This window comes from Oncorhynchus clarkii, chromosome 18 (assembly GCF_045791955.1).
Source record: "Oncorhynchus clarkii lewisi isolate Uvic-CL-2024 chromosome 18, UVic_Ocla_1.0, whole genome shotgun sequence".
NCBI lineage: Eukaryota > Metazoa > Chordata > Actinopteri > Salmoniformes > Salmonidae > Oncorhynchus > Oncorhynchus clarkii.
Window position 1 is genome coordinate 25,317,093 of NC_092164.1, and position 23,208 is coordinate 25,340,300.

At 41.6% G+C, this 23,208-nt stretch overlaps 1 protein-coding gene and 1 long non-coding RNA gene across 5 annotated transcripts in view; one reads left to right on the top strand and one right to left on the bottom strand.

The window, feature by feature from the left end:
* Positions 1-12,194, bottom strand: part of LOC139373259 (zinc finger E-box-binding homeobox 2-like) — a 78,017-nt gene extending 65,823 nt beyond the window's left edge. For 2 of the 4 annotated variants that reach the window (XM_071113565.1, XM_071113563.1), the window contains exons 1-2: positions 11,998-12,194; positions 10,318-10,470 (exon numbers count right to left, since the gene is read on the bottom strand). In XM_071113565.1, the coding sequence (XP_070969666.1) occupies positions 10,318-10,390 (73 nt within the window). In that variant the 5' untranslated portion in view covers positions 10,391-10,470; positions 11,998-12,194. The remainder of the gene's footprint in view (positions 1-10,317; positions 10,471-11,997) is intronic. The other 2 variants (XM_071113564.1, XM_071113562.1) reach the window with 1 other exon arrangement.
* Positions 12,195-13,210: 1,016 nt separating this feature from the next.
* On the top strand, positions 13,211-15,197 carry LOC139372543 (uncharacterized). Its single transcript, XR_011627464.1, has 3 exons — positions 13,211-13,297; positions 13,660-13,693; positions 15,054-15,197. It is a non-coding gene; the product is annotated as an uncharacterized lncRNA (long non-coding RNA).
* The last annotated feature ends 8,011 nt before the right edge of the window (positions 15,198-23,208 follow it).

Sequence of the window (23,208 nt, forward strand, 5' to 3'; positions counted from 1 at the left end):
ATTTGTCTCACCCTCCCGCCCTGCCACTGTCAGTTCCCTGTCTCTTTCCCCGGTCCCTACCCTGGCTGTCAGGTTCTGGCCTGCCAATTTCAACTTGAAGCTTGACTGAGCTGATTTGATGCAAATACCTCAGGGGAGAATCCTGAAACTGATGAACAGTTATGTCAAGTCGATTTTGCACCGTTGGGAAAAGGTAACCTCTGCGTCGGAGAGGAAGAAAAAAGACACAACAAGGTTAAAGAGAGAGAGAGAGAGTGGCTTTTGGTGCACATGTAATAGCGCCCGGCTCCGCGTACCTCCCCCCGCCGCCCCGTGTCCCCTTGCTGCCTCTTACCGCTCCTCAGAAATGGTAACTGTCAGTAGAAGTACTAATTGCAGATGTGCCAAGCTGCCATTATAATAAAATCAGAGGCAGTGTGGACATTAAAAATGGCTTCCTCATTTGCGAGACTGCTGAAAAGGTAGGCATAACTGAATATTTCATGACTTTAATTACTAAGGAATATTCCTTTCCGGCAGTATGGAACGAGTGTTGCTGTAACTAATTATGAAAAGTAATAACATTACAGATCCTGTGATTGCCAGTTTACAAGGTAGCCTACTCGGCATGTTGAGATGCTATAATATCCCAGACCCATACAATATTAGAATACATACAGGGAAAATATCTCTCTCTCTCTCTCTACCTCTCTGTTTCTCACACTCACACTCTCTCTCCCTCAACCTCACCACCTCTCCACATGTCCCTGCCATTTGAATGAAAACAGACAGAATATTGAGAGACTTTCTCCTCCTACACATTTTCTTAACAAAGCCCTGATGCAACCAGGTACCTGGACCGTGAAGTGCAATTTGATTAATCCTTTAATTCGCAAGACTAAGTACCTGTGTGGCTCTAACCTAACTTCCGCGTTAGCAGCCATATATTTACATTACTTCATCATCCCGACTCCCTTTGATGTCAGCGGCTCAGTTCGATACGACTCTGCCCGTACATTATTCAACTATGCTGCTGCCAATGGCACATCCCAGGAGTAATGTACGACCACTGATATGGCCGTGGAGAGAAGGAAAGTACAAGGTCTGCTTTGATGGGCATGCTAATACTAATACCCCTAAGTAGTAAGAATAACAAAGTGATGGAGAATTTATCTCAGGAATGTTGGAACAAGACTTCTGGAGTGATAAGAGTGAATCTTCCTTTGGGTAGGAAAGTAGGGAGTAGCCAGTAATTACTGACGGCTGGGGTCGAGCCTGGACTTACAGAGGGTAAACAGTCAGTGATAGTGCGGGTAGAGGCTACGGTCGTCTAGGCACCGAGTCCGCCCAGGCCTTTTTTAGCCACAACTAGTCCCAACCCCAGCCCCAACCCTAACCTTAGCCCTGCACCCCTACCCCATTCCCAGTGATATCCTCTAGCCCTCAACCCGAACCCTTTTCTCCTGACCCTGCCTCCAACCTATGGCTCTGGTCCTGTGTGTCAGAAAGGCTGAGGACAGGCCTGTCGGTGTGATTATCCTCCAGCTACCTGAGGAGGTGTTTGTTTGACATTGGTGTTTGACAGCGGCGGGACACAGGCCGTTCAGTGGGGGCTCCATCGTCAGTCAGAACCTATTAACACAAGAATTCACCTCAGAGTTTTTACAAGGCCAGACTGGTTCACACACTATCGTTACACGTGTCCTTACTACCGATGACATTTAAAGGGGGGAGGTGTGCGTTTTTTTTTCTCTCTTCTTGGCTCACTTTTTTTTTACCAAAGGTTAAATATATGTTTGAATAACAAGGGGAAATGTAATTTCATACAGCTCCCTCTATTGCTGCAACGTTCAGTTAAGAGCTCATTTGATCAAACGATAAGATGAAAGCATTTAAAGGGACAAAAATGTAGCGCTACAAATGACTGAATCTGCACAGCAATCAACTGCAATTGCATAGGAATAACAGTGGTACGGTTACCTTCCATAATATTCAAAATGGACCCCGTTTGTCCTTAATCAAGACAGACACAACCGTCTCCATTTCCAACCGGGCAAAGGTAGGAAAGGAGAAAATCTCTCTAGGTGACTTGGCTTCTACATGATTCAAACAAATGGAAGGAAATGAGATGGAATGAGGCAACATGTTCTATTAGGTGTTATTAAGGGGAATCGTATAACAGTGGAGAACGCATTGAGTCATGTGTGTGAAAAAGTCCTACATTTCCAAATGTCATGATACCTTAATCTGACAATCTCTTATTGATTGTCCCATGTGTCCATGACCTTGCCAGAAGTGCTCTTCCACCCGACAATCAAACATACATCAAAGCGCGCGCGCGCGTGTGTGTGCGTGTGCGTGTGTGTGTGTGTGTGTGTGTGTGTGCGTGCGTGCGTGCGTGTGTGTGTGTGTGTGTGTGCATGCGCGGGCCCGTGTGTGTGTGTGCATGCTTGCATTGTGGTCAGACCTGGTGGGGGAAAAAAAACTAAATCTACCAACTTCAGAGGATCAAACAGGAAACTGAGGAACAGCTTTTAGCATTGTTTTTCCCCATAAAGGTGACAACTTTGAACATGCAGATAACGAACGGTGGACCGAGAAACACGGCGCCATTCATACACCACCAACCACATCAAAAGCCATCTGATCGGATAAAGAGCCTTTCATTTTCCAGTGCTGCTACCTTGCTTTTTTAGCGTTTTAGTAGAGCCCCCCACCCCATCCCCGACAGCAGTATGGAGCGCTATACTCTTAGTCATTATCATTAGCACACCAATATTTCTATAGGCCATAATACAGTCATTATTGAACTTGCGGAATACATGCTGTTTAGGCTATGGGGGGGTGTGGAGCAGCCACAAATGGCATGCATGTGGGCACTATACTTACTCACTCATGAGCAAAATCCAGATGTATATTGTAAGAGGACAATCAGCAGGATGGGAGATTTCCATTGTGATTTCTATTGTATTTCTCTTGTTCTGAAGCACAGACGGCGCATTAGCTAGAACTGCCGAGTTTCTGTGTATTACGCTGACTGTGAGTCACATGCAACACACCATAATGAAATGAGATGAGATTATGCGCACAGAACGCGGTGCCTTTAAACTTGCAATTTGTTTAATTAAGAAAAGCGAAAAAATGTGAGTTCACACCTGCTATGCAACCTGTCGCGAGTCATATCCTGTGTACCTTGCAAATAGGAGAGTTGACACGTGGAACATTTTGAAAATCACACGCGAGCCATTGTAAACAACTAGATGTGTGCAAACAGCGGGGTGGGGACCGAATGGATGGGCCAAATAAAGACTTCGCATTTTCACTTTGAGAAAATGTCAAATGAGGCATGATATTTTTCCTAAAATGTATTTTTCTCACCCAATGCATAAAACATTGTGGGCTTAAGGATAAGGAAGTACACAGATAAATGAAAAGTCCAAATGCATGCAATTATTTGCCAGTCCACTGAAGTTTCAATTTCAGTGTTTGCCTTGTGTCTGCATCACACACACACACAGGGGGGGGGGGGGAAGGAAAAGTGCCCAGGAATGAACGAAAGAAAGAAGGGAAAGACATTCGACTGAATATTTTTCCAACTTCAGTTGTGTTTGAGTTCACGTCACCTTACAGGGGAGTGGATATGAACTGTCAAGTCACAAGAGGACGGTGACAGAGACGGGGCTTAGAGGACGAGTCACGGCGGAATGACGCCGCAAACACCTCTAATTCTGTCACTTCTCCTCCATCGTTCAATCTTTCACACCCGCGAGTCGCTAAAGTCCTCTCACACACACACACAACCTGAACTACGGACAACACACACACAACCAAATACAGCACCAGATGACCCAGCGCAGGACAAAGAATTTGAGGTGGATGAAGTGAACCGGGTCTCAAAACAAGTCAAACTTAAGACTTAAGCATCATCAAAACATGATCAAATGTCTATTCGCTTTAAGCATAATGAATATTGAGACATTAAATCAACATATTAAGCCCAGGGGGCTTGAGGACAGCCTTCTCATTGGCTAAGATTCATGCATTTTTCTTAGTCACTGGTGACGCAAGAAACTCAGCAGTACTACTTGCATTCTGTGGTCCTCAGCAGTGACATATGTAAGCAGCACAGAAGACATTGCCAGCAGAACAGCAACTAGAGCTGAAGCTATTGCAGAGGGAAGGAATTTCAGCTATAATCATGGGTTGGCTATTCTATAAAGCCAAGCGAGTCCCCTATCCAAGATATCGCAGCTTTTCCACACAAAAAAATACGGAGCAGAACATGGAACAGGCTGTTCTGACTCTTTTACTTCAGAAAACGTACTTAAGGAGAAGGCATCGGAAGGGAGAGAGGGGAGGTTTTCAACAGAGCTGAGAAAATGGTCCATGCATGAGAAGAGCAGAAACCTGAACAGTCCAAGTAAAGAGTGAGTGTGTGTCCACAAAGAGTTAACCACTTCCCCTGGTATCGAAGCATGGGTTAATATCACGCCTGCCTAGTAAAGAATTATCCCTGCGCCTCTCGGAACAAAAGACTCCTTTTGCAAACAGACTCCTACTTTCCCCCAGTGTCCAAAGGTGTTTGCTGAAGTAAATCTGTCTAAATCCCGGTCAGCTTGGGAAGGGGGGAAGGTGTACTAATAACCCTTTTTTTTCTTAACAAAAAGTTCTGGTTGGAAAATAAAAGAAAGAATACGGAATTCATATCACATGATGCATTTAAAGTTGTAGGCTGAAGCATCCCCCCTTTGAAAGCTTGGCAACGGATTTGCATACATGATTCTTTAGTCTGATTGAGAGAGAGAGAGAAGAAATAGATCTCACTATACAATAAAGATATCTCGCCAACCAACTTAAGAGAAGAGTGGAGGCATGTGGTTAAACTTTGGTCCAGATTTCTAGGAGGGGCGGGGACCAAATCTAATCTTAGTGTAGAAAGAGTACTGAGCTATAAAGTAAAGAGAAACAAAAATGGCAACTCTGTTTAAACGGGTTTTTATTTTAATCTCATAACACAACGACTAAACTTTTCTCAGCAAACCCAGCACAGTGAATCAACTAGCATTATACTTTGAAAGATCACACTGCAACAACTCCAGAAATAGTCTCTCCTATTGACCTCTGTCACACCTGCTCTTCAGGTGACATACAAAACACACATCCACAAGGAATCCCTACAATATCACGTTAGAATGCCATTTGACAAATAACAGTAGACATAAGCACTGCTTTGCTCTCCAATTCTTATTTCAAAATGGACAAAAAAGAAACACCCCCAAAAAGTAATTGTGTCTAAACACACCTGCGCCGAGCTAGTACAGACCTCTTAAGTTAGAATCTGATCCGTCTCAGACACGTTTTCATTTTTTTCTCCTTTAAGTGTGAGAGTGAGTGTCCATGAATAGTACAGGCATGCCATCTCGTAACACTATCTGACCGTCAGGAGGGCCAGGCCTACACCGGTAGAGTAGGAGCTATATTAGGCTAGTAACCAGGGGACGCCCAACAAACAGCCACAAACACCTAAGTTATTTTGCTCACCACCCACCCTTCTGCCATTTATTTATTTTTTTGCTATTGCTCTCCTTTCTGCTTTCCTTTTTTCCCCCTTTTCATCTCGGCCTTTCTGATGCTGAATGCAAATGTAGCCTGCTGGCGGTGAAAGGGCTGAATTGTGATTAAGAAGAAGAAGAGCTCCTTTCTTTGTTCTCCCCTCGGGGGATGTTTACTGGGAGAGACACGGCGGATCAGATATGAAAGACATTCAGGTCAGCATTGATGTGAGCGAAAGTGAAATCGTACCTAAGGCATTCCAAAGACCGCGGTGTCAGGGGTTCAGCTAACGTGCCTCTGCTGTGTGTGTTCTCCCCGTTAGGCGAAAATATCTTCACAAGCCAGAGAGGGAGAAAAAAATAGAGAACCCAAAACAAAAAAAATAAAATGGGAAAGATTTTTAGATTTTTTTAACAGACAAAATTTGGGGGATAAAGTTGCGTATCGGTGTCCGATTGTAGAGATGGTCATGTTCTGTCCGATTCAGAATCATCTGATACTGGCGTGAATCTGGTTCATCACAGCAAACACAACATGTGTTTGTGGCTGAATGTGATGTTAAGGAGATCTATGTAGTTTTGAATGAACTAAAACCTTTACTAAGTCAAAAGTCACCACACTAGGCTTTATTTTTTATTCCGGAAGTTCTGAAATCTAACAGGTAGAGATCCGGTAACACAAAAGTGTTCAGTGGTGTACGTCCGACTACCGTAGTTTGAGCAGAAGGATATATTTAGCTTATGATGACCCCCGTTCAATAAATAATTATAAACAACAAACTACAGTGATGCGTCAACCAACTGTATCTGCTTGAAAAGGGTGAAAAGGGCAACAAAGGCCTCGCATAACGACATGCCAGAAATCAGGATCAGGATATTGTTTTTGGAAAAAGTGCACAAAAACACACATCCTCAACATGCTGTACCTACCATTACCAGATACCATCAGTCTATCAGTCTTAAGTAAACAATCTAATAATACCTCATCATATGAAATAGCTTTTCTAAAAACCCTGAGTCTGTCTGGACACCTCACGCCTCACCACTGTCACTGCTGCCATGCGAACAGTGCAGGCCCCTGCCGAAAGGAGATCATTTCTTGCTGGCTTATAATATCTGCAGTAATTATTTCACTTGCTTAAACAAAATAATCCTTCTCTAAACACTGACGCACGACGGCAACACCTCCCTTTCCATTTTTGCCCGAGTGAAAAAGCCATCAGAAAAGGTAACTAGCTTTGGCTGCTTAGACAATTGCACCCTTGTGGGAATGGCAGCATGAATGGTACAGTGGACACCCCAGCACTATTGACGTGATAAACATGTAAATGAAACACATTACGACTGACAATCAATTGTCCGTGAGCGCTAGCGAACCTGCCCTCCTTTTCCCTGTGACAGCAACAAAATAGTGCCTACCTTGGGAAGAGGAGAAATTTGTGAAAAGGGGAAGGGGGCGGGGGGGGGGGGCTTTTTCTCTTCGGCTGGGGAGTAAATGCACCTTAAAAGCAAATGAATAATAGAGATGGACAAAATGTTTAGACTGGAAGGAATCTGCCATTGTTTGGGCTGAAAGCAGGGCTGAGGCTAAAGAATTAGTGAGACTCCTTTATATCTTTAGCGTGAATGCACACAGGCTTTTATAATCACATTCACAGCATTGTATTAAACTATTGGAGCCAGAGAGAGAGAGAGAGAGACAGAGAGAGAAGCTGGAAAGCTTCTTCTTTTTTTATACCTTCAATTATGTAATCAATATATTCTGGAGCATGGGAACAGCTATGGAGAGGCTTTCTGTTGATTGAAAAAAACGTATAGGTCTTTGTGTTGTATTACAGGAAATATCAGATAAACAGACCTTTGGGAAAACTGAATTTCTACGTTTACATTTTTAAACTTCCCCTGAAAAAAAAGTGGTGCCATTTTATGTACCACCTCATTAAATGGCACACCCAAATACAAGCAACACCACGTAACACGCACACAACTCCAACATTAGTCCAGAGTTGAACGTAAACAAAATAGATGAGCGGGAGATGCCGACCAGTACCACTGTCTGTCATTCCCAGAGCAAATGTCTCTTTACCCATACTGAGAGGGCAATAAAAGTGTGGAAACTGAAAGTGTGCCATTCAAAAGTACTCATTTTTAAAAGTATTGATTGACTAATCCAATTAGAAGGGAAAAGGTTTGTGGAGTACTTTGCCAGCTGTACTTATAAACACACAGTGAGGTCGAGCCCCACAGCTGGGTCTGACTTGCAACACCTGGGAAGGCAGGCAGAGAGAAAACTCCAACAAACTACAGGGTTGCCAATATCACCTTGCACCGAACTGTGAGATTGACTTAAACACTCTTTAGCTATGGACACGATAAGTATGTATCGTATCATATGTGGGCCTATAGAATCACCCGCCAAAGTTGTGTTATCAACAAACAGCGAAGCCAGATACACCATGCCTGGCTAGAAAAGCATTATTACCTACGATAATGGGACCAAATAACCTAATCTGAATAAATGTACCTGGAATTACAGAATCTCCCTCTAAGGTCAGAATACTGGCTACAAAATGTAGCCGTAAATGTGAATCAAAACATTGAAATCCTACAACAACAAAAAAAATCTATAACTACAGAGAAATGTCTTCTGGATAACATGACAAACTGTCATACATAAAATAATGTATTTTTCTACCCATATCGTAAATAAATCATTTACATCATCAATCTATCAATATTCAAAATATTTCAATTGATGGTCTATGTTTTCTGTCTTGCTTACTGCATTCAAGTAACCTCAGTATGTAGGCTATCGTCCTGATAAGGATCCTCATAGATAGCTATATAGTGGTGTTATCTAAACGGCCAGACACACAAGCTCAGCTCCTATGACATCTCTCCATGCATCCAGGGGAGAAAATGAAATCCACTCTGTCTGAATAGCTCAACCACAGCATTCCCAAAGGGAGAGAGCTATTGAAGGCATCTCGTGACGAGAAAATGTAAATAGGGAGGGCAACATCTGTGATCACAATGGCATATTAGAAAAATATGATAGAATCAAGAATGCCGAATTTCTACTTGCTCAGTCGGCCTATAATATGTGCACACTGCACACCACATCAGCACTGGGGGGGAAGCGACTAAAATACCATGCTAATTATTTTTGCATTGAGAGTGTGTGAGGTTGCTTGCTGCTGTTGCAATGGAGGGAACTTGAAAGGATTTTTCTGTCTGACAAATGCAAATGTCAATCATCAGGTGTGTGTTTGTCAGAAAACACTTACTTGAATGGAGTGTTTGAAAGTAATCCAAACTTTTGTTTACTGGAACAGGTGGGAACTGGTGCTCAGAGGCAAGAAAGGAAGAAAGAACATTCTTATCTCCTAAAAACTACAGTGAAAAGGGGAACTTACTTTCACTCCTATCTTTTGTTATTCAGAACAACAACAAGCTGGAAGCTACGCTTGTAATTGTCAATGACTCTCCTTGTATTGATTGTACGAAAATCAATACACAACATTTAATAAGGAAAAGAGACACATAAAGGGAGACATTTCACAAGTACAAGCAAAATGCATACGCATTTGATAAGGCCACTGTGAACAGTAAAACTGAAAATACCAGGTACAAAATAAAATACAAGGCATTCCCGTGTAAGAAAAGATCTCGGGACCCAGACATGTGGTGATGCTGGATTTACTTGTGCACGGGGTGTATTGTAGTGTACAGTCCACAAAAGGGAAAGGAACAAACGTATATTCCCTACGAAAAGTCATCCACGACATGGTTCAATAACTCCCAACGTGTAACACAGTTCGGTGGGTGAACAAACAGTTGACAATAGAGTGACAAACGTATCCTTCAACGCTATTTGCTCCATACAAGCACTTCATATTGCTAATAATATAATAAATGACACGAGACACACCACCGGTCAATATCACCATCTTAGCGCACATGCCATCTTATTTGTTTATAATAAATTAGTCAACTAAGCTATTACAGCGTGTTCACAGCGAATTGTCCCCCCATGTTCTGTTTCATATTCTTGTCAGTTGCCAACGGTGTGGGACACTAATCATTCCTTACTAAAAAAGGGGACAATATTTCGAGAGAAAGTAGATGTAACACTGTAACAAATAATTTGGGTACAACGCGAGAACTTAAACATAACAATAACGTTTAGACATATAAAAACGAGTTACATTAATGAAATAATATACTCATGAGTGTGAGAATCTAAGCAATGTGTAGCATAAGGAACAAACACTTGCTGAAAAAAGATATGCTCAAACAACTAAATCTACAGGTACGTCAACTACAGAACAGCAAATAAAATCAGTCCTCATCTAACGGGTTTGTCTTGGTGGACAATAAAGGACTTCACGACTGAACCGTTATATGGGATGGGAAACTTTCTGAAATTCCTCTCACTGCTACTCAGTCTTTTCGCGCAACGATAAACTCTCAACTTATTACAACTTCCGTCTAATCGTCTCTGTAAAAATTACGAAATTAGCAAAGACGTTGTGCTCCTAATTTCACAATGAAGGATAGACAGTCCCGCCTGTGTACACAGTACAATACGGACACATTACGCATTATTTCCCCGTTAGAAGTGTCCCTTTATTTCCTATGAGACGAGAGCAGAACAAAAACACGCATTTGGTAATTCGTAGCCAGCCCCTCTGAACTACAGTCACAGTGACAACATTACAGCTCTAGATCCACAACAAACCTATTTTGCAAATGACAGTATGTTATTTTTTATGTATTTTCTTACCGTTTTTCCTTCTTGGGTTGGCTTGTTTTCGCCTCTTACACCTGGGGCCATCCGCCATGATCTCGTGCTTCATTGATAAGAGTGGATCAGATGGCAGCTCGCATGGACTCGACTCCTTGAATCAGCAGCAGCAGCAGCACGCAGGCTCAATATCTAACAACCAAACACAGGCAGCAACAATGTGGGTACACTGGACTGACTGGGAGAAACCATTTAAATTTCAGGCGCCAAGTAAAACAGAAAACAATAGAAAACCCAATATACACATTTTATTCTATTTTATACCTATGCTAGAGTACGATAAGGGGTCGATCAATGTATTGTTGATCTTTATAATGCCAGTGATCGGGGATGATGATAAGTGGAAGTGAACATGACGACGGGGAAGGAGAGGAGGCAGAGAAAGGGGGAGACAGGGACTTGCACCTTCAGTATGAGGCATAATTCACTAAGTCATGGCCGTGCTGGGTTAAGCACGCGTTTTACATTCTGTTAATTCAAATAAGAAAAGTTGTACCATTGATCCTTTTCTTTCTTTTGTGCTGTTTTCATTTTATGTTCTGCTTCGATATATATATATATATATATATATATATATATATAAAATAACTCGAATATCGCAAACAGTAGGCCTACATTGATTTCTCTGGGTTTATGTTTTTTTAACCTACATTTTTTAAATTTAGAGTTACCTACATTGATGATGACAGAGGCAATGTTAAAGTTATGAGTTCAAGCAATAGGCTTTGTGACAAATGTAAATATCACAGGGTGGAAAGAAGAGCAATTTCACTCAGCTAGGCCCATATCACTCACAACACAAAACAATAAAAATGAAAGATGATAGAAAAAGCTATGTTGTGAAATACGTAGGGCTAAATGCATAAATGTAAATATACTCCACAATTAATTTACGAATATTACTACATTTGTTCGTTTAAGGTTAATTTTAGATAGCATGCATATTTTACGTTTTAGGCCTGTCATGTTGAAAAACGTACATGCATAAATAAGTAAAAACAGACAAAACATGAAAACATTCATGCTTTCAATGGACTAATCGTGCGAAATGAGTGTGTTAAATTCTGCCAATGGATTGTATTACTATTTGGAACGACCCACGACAGGAAAAACAAATAAACACACAAAAACTAACAAATACCACAAAATGATGTGTCAACAAAAATACAATTATCCAGACAGGAATTGAAACATATTACAGCTATCTGAACAAAATAATGTAAATAACGTTGATATGATAAGCGAATATTTACCATATTGTGAGACAGACAACTACTCTACGAAACCAAAAAATAAAGAAAGACACTAACAAGAACGAGTTGGATACAAAAGGCTGCGTGCTTGGCTCGGTGAAAGTGAATCCAAAGCTGAATAAGACCGGGCTTGTTTTTTGTTTTTTTTCTCATGGTTTTTCGGCTCGAAGAGTAGGCTTTTCATCATATTCTATAAAACTGCATATTTTCTGTTGGAACGCACTTGCAAGCCTAGATATTTAAAAGGCACCGCTACCTCATCCACCTGTGCAGGTAGAGAAAGTTTAAAGTGAACGCAATACTACATCACCAAATCCCTTATAAAAGCTCTAAGTCGCAATCTCTAAAATGATAAATGACCTATTTTATAAAGGTTATTAGTCGAGGTAAAGAAATGGACACATACCTGATTTCGTATAGTAGTATATTTTCGGTTGACTTCGGTTGTAGTGATAACACAAGACTGCAGCGGTAAGCAATTGCGGAGAGAAATGTGCAGGGATCCTTGCAACGATAATAAAGCCTTAGAAATAGTGGTTCGGAAGGACCGTTATTCCTGCTAGGGCAGGTTAGGACTGATCTCTTTCAGACACTCCAGGAAACAAACCTGGGGACGGACTGACGTGTTACGCCTCTTCTAATGACATTTTTTTCTTTTTCTTTTCTGTACTACGGAGGAGAGGAGAGAACCAACTCTGGGACACGCGCCACCTGTCTTCACGGGAGGGGATAATTGAGCAGGACCAAACGTGAGCATCTTTTGGTAAACGTGATACGTTTTTTTTTTTTTTTTTTTTATCTCCCAGGCTGTTTGATCCGAGTGAAATGAACTGTGACTGTCGGACTATGACTACCACGTATGAGCAGCCGAAGAAGCAAGAATATTATCCGGAAGAAGAAAAGTTGGAACACTCTCATATTCAACCCACACGACCACAACTGAAAGGGGGAAAAGGGACCGAAATGATAGCGTTGCAAGTTTGACTGACTCTCACACATACCAGGGATGAAAGTATAAGGGTTACAGAGTGTTAAGGAAGTGAACATCAGCGGTTTGGGTTGTTCATGTTTTATATTTGTAAACGTTTATTAATTTGCCTCTATGGACGTGCGTTTATTTTGTACTATCGTAATAACCACTATGAGTGGAGCATGTATAACGGCGCATGCCCCATGCACCTACAAGAGCGAAAGAGATGTGTATATTGAGGTGCTTCTCGCACGTGCCAGGCGCAGTCAGGTGCGTACAGGTACTTTATTTGAAGTTTTCCCTGTGTGTTTTAAACAAAGTGTATGTGAACTCATCACTCTGACCAGGATTGAAACACGTCAAGTGTGTACTTTATTCCTTTTGTTCACAGGTGTTATTCAAGGTTATATCGACCAAAATATTTCTCTCTATTGCAACTATATGACATGGTTATTACTTAAATTAAGGTTTCTCTATTTGACTTATTCACGTATTTCCTTGTGATGCTGTTGTTTCTATTTCTGTCTGTCTCTCACTATAGATGGAGAGGGAGGCTCCACCTTTTCAACGCTGTGATTGGTTATGTAAATAAAGTATTATATTTTCTGTCCTGTCCTATGCAGCTATCAACTGTATGGATAATTAAATAATCAATCAAGAGGCTCGACTGTTTGATGCCTTTGTCCAAAGCCAATCAGATTCCAGAGAACTCGGAAGCACAGCTCGAGAGGAAAAGGTGCTCAACATCTGGCATTAAATATTCCAAAAGGCGGTCGATATAGACAGCACAGCTGAAAATAGATTGATATTAGAGTATTTTTCAATATTTTTTAAAAATCTGCAATTCATTTGAATGAATTATATATAATTGTATTAATTACAATTATGATTATTATTAAGAATATTATTCTTTTTAAAAAATGTGTAATATTATGATTATTATATTTATTATTACACGTACAGTATTGTGTTTATTTGTAGCCTACTACTATATTTATGTTGTACTGTTGTATTTTCATTAGCTAGGCATGTACAAAATAACTTTGTTGTCATTTATGCAGCTGTTATTGGTCGCAGTCAGGTGATAGTGCGTTACAGACTTGAAGAAGAGGATCCCGCTTTACTGCAGCTGGTAAGTAGGCTACTCCAAACTCAAGTTTTGCAGCTCCACGGAGTAATCTGCTTTGTGTGTTAATGTTATGTACAGCATGTGTGTGAGATTAAGACTGATATAGGCGTGTGATTCGCTTCCGATTTTGACAGCAAATAATAGCCTGCAATTGCATGCCAGATAAAGACGCAAAGTCATTCATTTTAAGTGCGCACTGAATGTATGTCAAGCAAGTGCATGGTCTCTGTCTGACTTGCCAAATCCCTCTGTGCTGCCGCTCAACAACTGGAGCGGTGTCCCTGCTCATTCATTCCCGCGCGCTCTGAGTGACACCGCTCCTTGCTTCCAGCTTGAATATTTTATACAAACATATACAGCGTGAAAGGGGATTACTGACGATGGTTGACCTATAGGGGGACCTTAGCGTTAATGAATCTGTTAATTTAATTGAGAGGAAACACAACACACTCTTGTGGCTCTGGAAAGCAAGTGTCTTTATTTTTACGTGCCATGTTTGCCGGTATGAATTATATCAATAGAGCAAATATATGCCCTTTGTCAGTTTTATCATTACTTATGCATTTAGCAAGGAATCAAATATGACCGTTTTATGAAGCAGTAAATACATCTAGGCTATGTCAATTTCAACTAGGTTGACATTTAAATGATCGTGTGGCGCAACAATAAAACTGTATAGCTTCTATCCTATGCACCACAGAAGCAGTATAGGCCTATGGTTTATAACATAGTGTTGCAGTACAGAATACACAGTGGAATCAGTAATCATCCTGGTATTTAACCTGGTAGTTATTCAACCAGTCAACTGGTCTACTCACCTGTCAGGTATAAGGATTCTAGCGTTACAATACGGTGCACTTGTATTTTTTAACAAGTGAGGATAGCAAAATATGTTAAAAATAAATAAAAACAAAAAAATGTAAAAAACGTTTTAAAAAGTAATTACTGACCGTTTAGGGTCCCGAAATCACCCTCATCAGGTGGAACACATTTTGAAAGAAAAAGGGGGCAAGGGGGAGGATGATGAGTGAAGCCCAATACCTTTTTTTTGTCTGCCACACTTTGAATGCAGAGAACAGACGGTGACTCCGTTCAGTTTATAGACTCCACTGCTGAAGCACACTACGGTTCATGATTATATCAGGCGCCAGATGTGAGCTCTCACCTGCCATAACAGTATCATAAGCATAACACGTCGTTTCTTTGTATACTAATAAGACCTTTTATCTGACTGTTGCCAAGATAACTTGTCGGGTAAAAGTACAGCAGTTACACAAATCCCAGTCTATTGTATAATTCCAAACCAGCCACAAATTATTATATTTTCCAAAGATATGTAATTGATGTTGTCCTCCCCATACAGTCGCATGGAAACACAGCTATCTTTGGATTCCAACTCCCTGCAGGACTGCTGTTCTGTGCTGGGAAAGGAGCAGCTATCATGATGGAATTGCTCCCCAGAAATGTTACATCTGTGCTAAAACTTAGGAGGAGGAGGAGGAGGAGAATTCACAGGTGGTGGTGGGAAAATAATCTAATGGAATGGAATCCCCAAACTAAATAAGAGAGCGGGGTGAGAGGAGGAGGAGAACAGGACGGTGTCATTTCCTGTACATGAGAACATACCCCAAAGCTGCTCTACATTTCACTGTTTCAATGTCGCCCCTAAATAAGTTCACAAACCACAAGTACGGTATATGATCCATTACGGTAAGTAAGATTTATGTTGAAGATAATTCAATGTCTTACATAAAGTATGACTACTTTTATGACTACATATATCCTATATACCGCTGACAGCTTCTAACAACGATGGTGAGATCTAGTATGTCTGAGGCCCTAAGCATACAGTTGACAGCCTTCTAAAGATGTTTGGTATACAATACAATGCATAAGGGCCTAAATGATAATGGTGTGACACAAAGCATCTTCTTCACCAGACCATATCTATCCCTCTAGTTTTGTTTTTAACTCTCCCTCTCTCTCCGTACACTACAGTCGCCACAACAACATTGACTGTAGGTCTCTCTATGGGACCCGTTCTGTGATATTCTGATCCCACTGCTGTAGACAGCCGCAGATATTATGCCATCCGCCGTTGCTCGCAGTGTAACAGAGTGAAGAACATGAGAGATTGATGGACAATTGGAGAACAGAGTACGACCGTGTGTGTGAGTGTGTGATCTTCGGGGAAGAAGTCTCAAACACGGGAAATTAAGTTAGTTTACATTCGCTACAGGCCTTACAGGCAAATGAGCACTTGTCCTTTGCTTGTGCTTATCTCAAAAACACTTCAGATGTTTCTCAGTGTATATAAAAGAAAAGTGAGACAGAGAGAGAGAGAGAGAGAGGGGAGAGAGAGAGAGGGGAGAGAGAGAGAGAGAGAGAGAGAGAGAGAGAGAGAGAGAGGAGAGAGAGAGAGAGGAGAGAGAGAGAGAGGGGAGAGAGAGAGAGAGGGGAGAGAGAGAGAGATCGCAAAGTAACAGATTGCTTAGAAGCAAAACACTTACATCAGAAACGTATAGATTATTCTTCTGTTGGTTGCTCTTGTTAAAATCAACAGAGTAAGTGCATGGTGACTCGATCTGAGACTGCGAATTACAACTTGTTCATTTGAGCTGCACAAATAAGAGACAGATCAGATGTTCTGCTTTACTTTGAATCTTTCCTGTGGAAAGAGGTCAGGTCCCCAGTGGCCAGAAAAGTAACAGATTGGTGGAGGGAGGCTGTGAGGGACTCAGAAAACCAGTATTTCTGTTTTAATATTTGGATATTCCCTCTTTGCGAAGTATTTATACCCAGAAGTGTGCATTAAAAAAAAGGTAAGCTGCTCAAGGAAAACAGGAAAACGTATTTCACTCTTGACTCGAAAGATGACTTATCGCTCCCTGGAATGAATAAATGACGGTGGCGATGATGCATTATTAATCAAACATTTGAATAACTGTTGTATCTCTAATCTCTTCCCTACATTTGCATATCAGCCTTTTAATGTCTGCTTCCATATATGATGCTAGCTACTTCCTCTTAGGACATAGAAATATAATTAATATAACTAACTTATTTCCTCAAACCAAACCATGTCTACTCTCTCTCTCTCTCTCTCTCTCTCTCTCTCTCTCTCTCAATCCAATTAAATTACATTATATTTGCTTTATTGGCATGACGTAACAATGTACATATTGCCAAAGCTGACTTTGGATATTTACAATATAAAAATAATAATACTCAAAATTGTCAATGGGACAACAGTAACAACAATTAATAACTAAGGGTCAAAATACATTGAACAATAACAATAAGCATAGAGGACATGTGCAGGTTGGTTCGTCTGTCAGACACTGTCCCTATGGCAGGCAGCAATGTAGTGTGCTGCCAACCCATAGCTCTCTGCGTCCTCATCCAACAGGATGGGTAGCTTATTCTCATCAGAGAGGTCTTTGAAACCTTGAATAAGGGTTTCAATTTTGGGGAAATTACACTCTCTAATTGTTTGACTTTTTTTGGACATTTCGTGAGGAAATGCAGCTCCGTCTCAGGTTCTGCTGTTGTGCAGTGGTTGCACAGCCTTTCCTCTACAGGGAGCCAGGTTTTCCTGTGTCTACCCTTCTCATTGGCAAGGCTGTGCTCACTGAGCCTGTACTTTGTTAAGGTTTTCCAAAGGTTTTGAACAGTAAGCATGGTCAAATAGTTAGCCACTGTGTACTGTCAATTTAGGGCCAGATAGCACTGCATTTTGCCTTGTGCTTCTGCTTGTGTTTCCCAATAAGCAATGTAGTTTTGTTTTTGACTGTGTTGTAATTTGTTTTATTCTTTATTCTTGATTGGATGTTCTGGTCCTGAGGCTTCAGTGTGTTAGTAGAACAGGTTTGTGAACTCAACCCCAGGACCAGCTGGATGAGGGGACTCTTTTCTTTGCTCAGCTCTTGGAATTGCAGGGCTTGGTAATGGTATGAGAGGGGGTCACCGTATTTTAGATGTTCCAAAACTGAATTGCTTTTTGTTGAGTTTTTATTATTAGTGAATATTGGCCTAATTCTGCCCTGTCTCTCTCTTGCTCAACAATTTCAATACGGTGTGTTCATTTACACTAACCTGGTGCATAGCAAGGGTAATATGTCTTGGATAAAAACCCAATAAACTCAAACTGATGTGGCTGAATAACAATGCAGAAAATGACATGTAATTCTCCCCACCCTCCCAACTACCAGCCACTGTTTATTTAATGGAATTATGGTAGGACAATTATCAGGTTGGATATCTACCAAGCATCAGTGTTCATCAAGGTTTAGTCCTTCTAAGGGGGTGGGGTACTTTGACTCTCAAATGACCAGGGTGTAAAATAATAGAGAATACTTTAGTCATTGTGAGTTGTAACACTGTCTATTGTTTGTGATTTATTTTCATCCTGAGAAAAATATTAATCACAGTGAAGCTGCTGGTCACCACAGGGTAGGTAAAGAGTGTTCACAGATTTTTATTTGATTTAACTAAGTCAGTTAAGAACATATTCTTATTTACAATGACGGCCTACCCCAGCCAAACCCTCCCTTAACAACACTGGGCCAATTGTGCGCCACACTATGGGACTTCCGATCACGGCAGGTGGGGATTGAACTAGGGTCTGTAATGACACCTTTAGCACTGCTATGCAATGCCTTAGACCAGGGGTGTCAAAGTCAAATGGACGGAGGGCCAAATAAAAAAATCAGCTACAAGACGAGGGCCGGACTGTTCGAATGTTCATTGAAACATTTTTAAATGACGCATATAGTCTAGTGAACCTAATTGAACCTACTGAAAACCTAACAAATATATTACAATATGATCAGATAAATAAAGCAATATTTTCTTATGGCTCTGTCAGTAATCTTTAATTTTCAACAGACACAAAAGACAAATTTCCTTTATATAAATATCCCCATAACATGAACATTAAATGAAAGAAACCGGTATTCAAGGCACCATCAGTAGACTATATTTTCTATTTTAGCAAAAGTGGGCTAAATTTACTTCAAAGAAAAAACAATAATAGCAATTTTCTATCATCCACTCAACTGAAATATTTTTAAAATATAATTGGATTGAAATACAAAAAAATAAAGTGCAAAAATCTATTAATCAAAAACAACACTTTGTTTAAGGAGAAGTAACATGCAGTGAAAACAAATATTAAATTTTAACTTTTAAACTTGAACTGAGTAAAAACTCTAAATATGTGATTGCACAGTAATGTTCACTTGTTTGAGGTTGAGGGTGATACTTGGTGGTGTCCCATCTTTTCCACAAGTTCATCAATGTTCGGGGTAAGGCTCTGAGCTGAAGAAATCCTCAGAATTGAGTGGAGGTGTTCAGCAGTAAGTCGACTTCTGTGTGATGTTTTGTTCAGGTTCATCAAAGAAAACAGTTGTTCACACAGGTATGTGCTGCCAAACATAGACAACGTTTGAGCAGCCTGGATGCGCAGCTGGGGCATTGTGCCGGGGAGGAAACGGGCGAACTCCGCAGCACCCACTGCCGCATATTTTGCCCTCAGTGCATCATTGCATTGGAGGTCAATCAACTCCATTTGGAGGTTTGGTGGTGAGCTTTCCACGTCAACAGCAAATGGGTTACCGAGCAGTTCCAACCTGCTTTTTTGTGCTTCAAAGTCAGCAAATCGGCGTCGAAAGTCAGCGGCAAGCATACCTATTTTATCAGCCAACTGTGTGCTCGGGAACGCACTGGTAGAGAGCTTCTCTTTCATGGTCTGGCAGCTGGGAAAGTGGCTCAAATTTTCTTTCCGCATCTGCGTCTCCCACAGAGTCAGTTTGGTTTTAAATGCCTTCACTGTACTGTACATATCAGAGATGACACGATCCCGACCCTGCAGCTGCAAGTTTATTGCATTCAGATGACTCGTAATGTCACACAGAAAAGCCATTTCACACAGAAACATTTCGTCTCGGAGTTGTGTTGTGTCTTTCCCTTTGCTGTCCAAGAACAGACAAATCTCCTCACGAAGCTCGAAACATCTTTGAAGCACCTTTCCCTGGCTTAGCCATCGCACCTCTGTGTGATAAGGCAAATCACCATGCTCCGTTTCTAACTCCGTCAGAAATGCCTTGAACTGGCGGTGATTCAAACCTTTGGCTCTGATAAAGTTAACTGTGCGCGTGATGATGCTCATTACATGCTCCATTTTCAAGGCTTTACCGCACAACGCTTCCTGGTGTATGATACAATGATAAGCTGTCAGCTCACCTGTCGCGTTTTCCTCTTGCATCTTTTCCCGTATCTTCGCCACCAGTCCGCTCCTGTGTCCACACATCGCAGGTGCTCCGTCGGTTGTCAAACCCACGAGTTTTTCCCAAGGCAGCTCCATCTCATTTACACATCTTGACACCTCTTCATACAAATCATGCCCCGTAGTTGTGCCATGCATAGGACGTAAAGCCAAAAACTCCTCTGTCACGCTTAGGTTGGAGTCCACTCCGCGGATGAAAATTGACAACTGGGCAATGTCAGAAATGTCGGTGCTCTCATCCACAGCCAAGGAATATGCAATAAAATCTTTTCCCTTTTTCACAAGCTGCTCTTTTAGATTGATGGACAACTGGTCTACTCTCTCGGCAATGGTGTTTCTGCTCAGACTCACATTTAAAAAGAGTTGCCTTTTTTCTGGGCAAACTTCGTCACAAACTTTAATCATGCAGTTTTTGATGAAATCCCCCTCCGTAAATGGCCGGGCTGATTTAGCGATCTCTTCTGCCAAAATAAAACTGGCCTTGACAGTTGCGTCCGCGTGTGTGTCCGCGTGTTTCGTTTCATAATGTCGTCTCAGATTATACTCTTTCAGTACCGCCACACTTTCTCCACACAGAAGACACACAGGTTTTCCAGCTACCTTCGTGAACATATACTCCGACTCCCACCTTGTTTGAAACCCCCGGTTCTCAGTATCCACCTTCCGTTTTGCCATTTTTGATGGGTATCTGAAAGTTAATTTTACTGTGATGCTGACGACTGCTGTGCCAATAAATATTGAAATGAAGCAGCCTACTGCTCGGTGCGTCACCTTTGCATTGTGGGAAATGTAGTATTGGTGCGTGTAAAAGATCTGCGGGCTGCCGGCTTGCTGCGGGCCGGTTCTAATAATAAATCAAGATCATCCCAGGGGCCGTAAAAAACCTTCTTGCGGGCCGGATGTGGCCCGCGGGCCTTGACTCTGACATATGTGCCTTAGACTGCTGCGCCACTTGGGAACCCCACAGCTAACAGCTAAATGGTTTCTCCTACACTGGCAAATGTAAACGGTTTAGGCAAATACAGGTGTAGATACAGTCTTGTTTCGCTTTCGTCAAGAAAAAAATAACAACTGCTATTAAAATACTCTGTCACACAAAACATAATGTATCAATATGTGAGTTAAGCCTGTTATCAGCTGTAACTGTCCTGTGTATGGAGCACGTCAATACAGGAGCACTGTCAAATATCAGGGTTATAGAACAGTAATGAACAAATGACTATTGTGATGCGATAATTTCCTCTCTCTCTTCTCTCTCTCTCTGTAAAGCACTGGTCTAGTGCCCTCTCACTCTCACCTCTCACTGCAGTCTTTTTGGCACTTCCATAAATAGAGAGAAATTGAAGGGAGTTGATTCCTCTTTGATCCTGGTGCTTGTTGTCAAAGCGCCTGGGATTGAAGAGACTGTTGGCCACAATTGACTGCGACAATTAGGGGATGATCAGAGCCCTGGAGTGGAGCACTTAAAGGGTAATTTACATGTCAGTTTGTTGAATAATAAAAAAAAAAGAAGAGGGACGAAAAAAGATATTCAGCTCAGAATTATTATTTTTTTCATTTGATTTTTCTTCTATGCCCGCCTTGTAAACTGTAATTTGTCCTCTTGCTAAGGAAAAACCTGGCAGAGGAGCTAGGATGCCCATTACCATTTGAAAAGAAGCAATCATGGGACCACTGCTGAGCCTATTGTCCAGTGAAAATGCTGATTTGCAGGCAGTGAGTAAAGGGAAACCTTCTGCTGAGGTAACTCCTATAGCAGCATCCTAATGGTCTCTTCTCTCTTCTGAGGTTTCTATTCTAAACATCTTCAACCCCCAACACTGCCTGTCCCATTATTGGGCTGTTTTATAGCTAGGGGAAGACAGTGGACTCAAGGCAACCTCCTGGTCACTGAAAAAGAAGAGAGGAAGGACGTAGGGATAGAGGGAGGGAGGAAGAAGGGAGGGTGGTGGTGTAAAACGAACAGCAGGTTGATAGGATAATACCCGTCATCTGTTGCCTAGGATCATTCATATTGTGTCCACCCCTGCGCCTGGTCGCTCCCTTCGCTTCATTTCTCCTGACTGCCATGTCAAGTCCGCTACCTCTGTCTGACTGGGGTTGTAAACTAGGTGGAACAATACAGGGAATAGGGAGAGAAGGTGGACGGGCTTTGAGCTGTTTTTGTCCAGCCAGGTCTCCCTGTTTGAATAATCTCTCACAATAATGTAACTCCCCTCTTTTTTGACTGTATATGAACTAATCCAGATATTCTTCTTTCCTGTCAACATATAAACATATCCATAATCTAAATCTGTCTAATCCCCATATAAGTGTAAATTAGTGAAACGAGTAACAGATTCTATACTAAAAAAATATATAAATATAAAATCTAAGCGCAACATTGAACAATTCCATTGGTTTTACTGAGTTACAGTTTATATGAGGAAATCAGTCAATTGAAATAAATGCATTAAGCCCTAATCGATGGGAATGCAGACATGCATCTGTTACAAGATACAACAACAATAAAATGGGCTAATGTGCACCCACACAACGCCATACACATTGTCTGCAGTTGTGAGGCCGGTTGGACATACTGCCAAAATCTCTAAAACGACGCTTAAGGTAGTGAAATCTATCAAGGCAAGACCCAGATGCAGACACAGGAGGCAGATGGTAGGAGTCATACAATGTTTAATAATCCAAAGGGGAAGGCAAGAGAATTCTCATGGACAGGCAAAAGGTCAAAACCAGATCAGAGTCCAGGAGGTACAGAGTGGCAGACAGGCTCGTGGTCAAGGCAGGCAGAATGGTAAGGCAGGTGGGTACAGATTCCAGAAACAGGCAAGGGTCAAAACCGGGAGGACTAGAAAAAGGAGAATAGCAAAAATAAGTGCAGGAAAAACATGCTGGTTGACTTGACTAAACATACAAAACAAACTGGCAAAGAGAGACAGGAAATACAGGGATAAATACACTGGGGAAAATAAGCGACACCTGGAGGGGGTGGAGACAATTACAGGAACAGGTGAAACAGATCAGGACATGACAGTACCCCCCTCCCCTCCCCCAGTGACGCAACTTGGCGTCTTGCCTGGGTGCATTGCCTGTCTGACCGTGGTGGAAATCAGCAATGAGGACCGGGTCCAAGATGTCTTTAGCCGGGACCCAGCACCTCTCCTCCGGGCCATAACCCGCCCAATCAACCAGGTACTGGAAACCCCTGCCCTGTGGTCGAACCTTCAGGAGG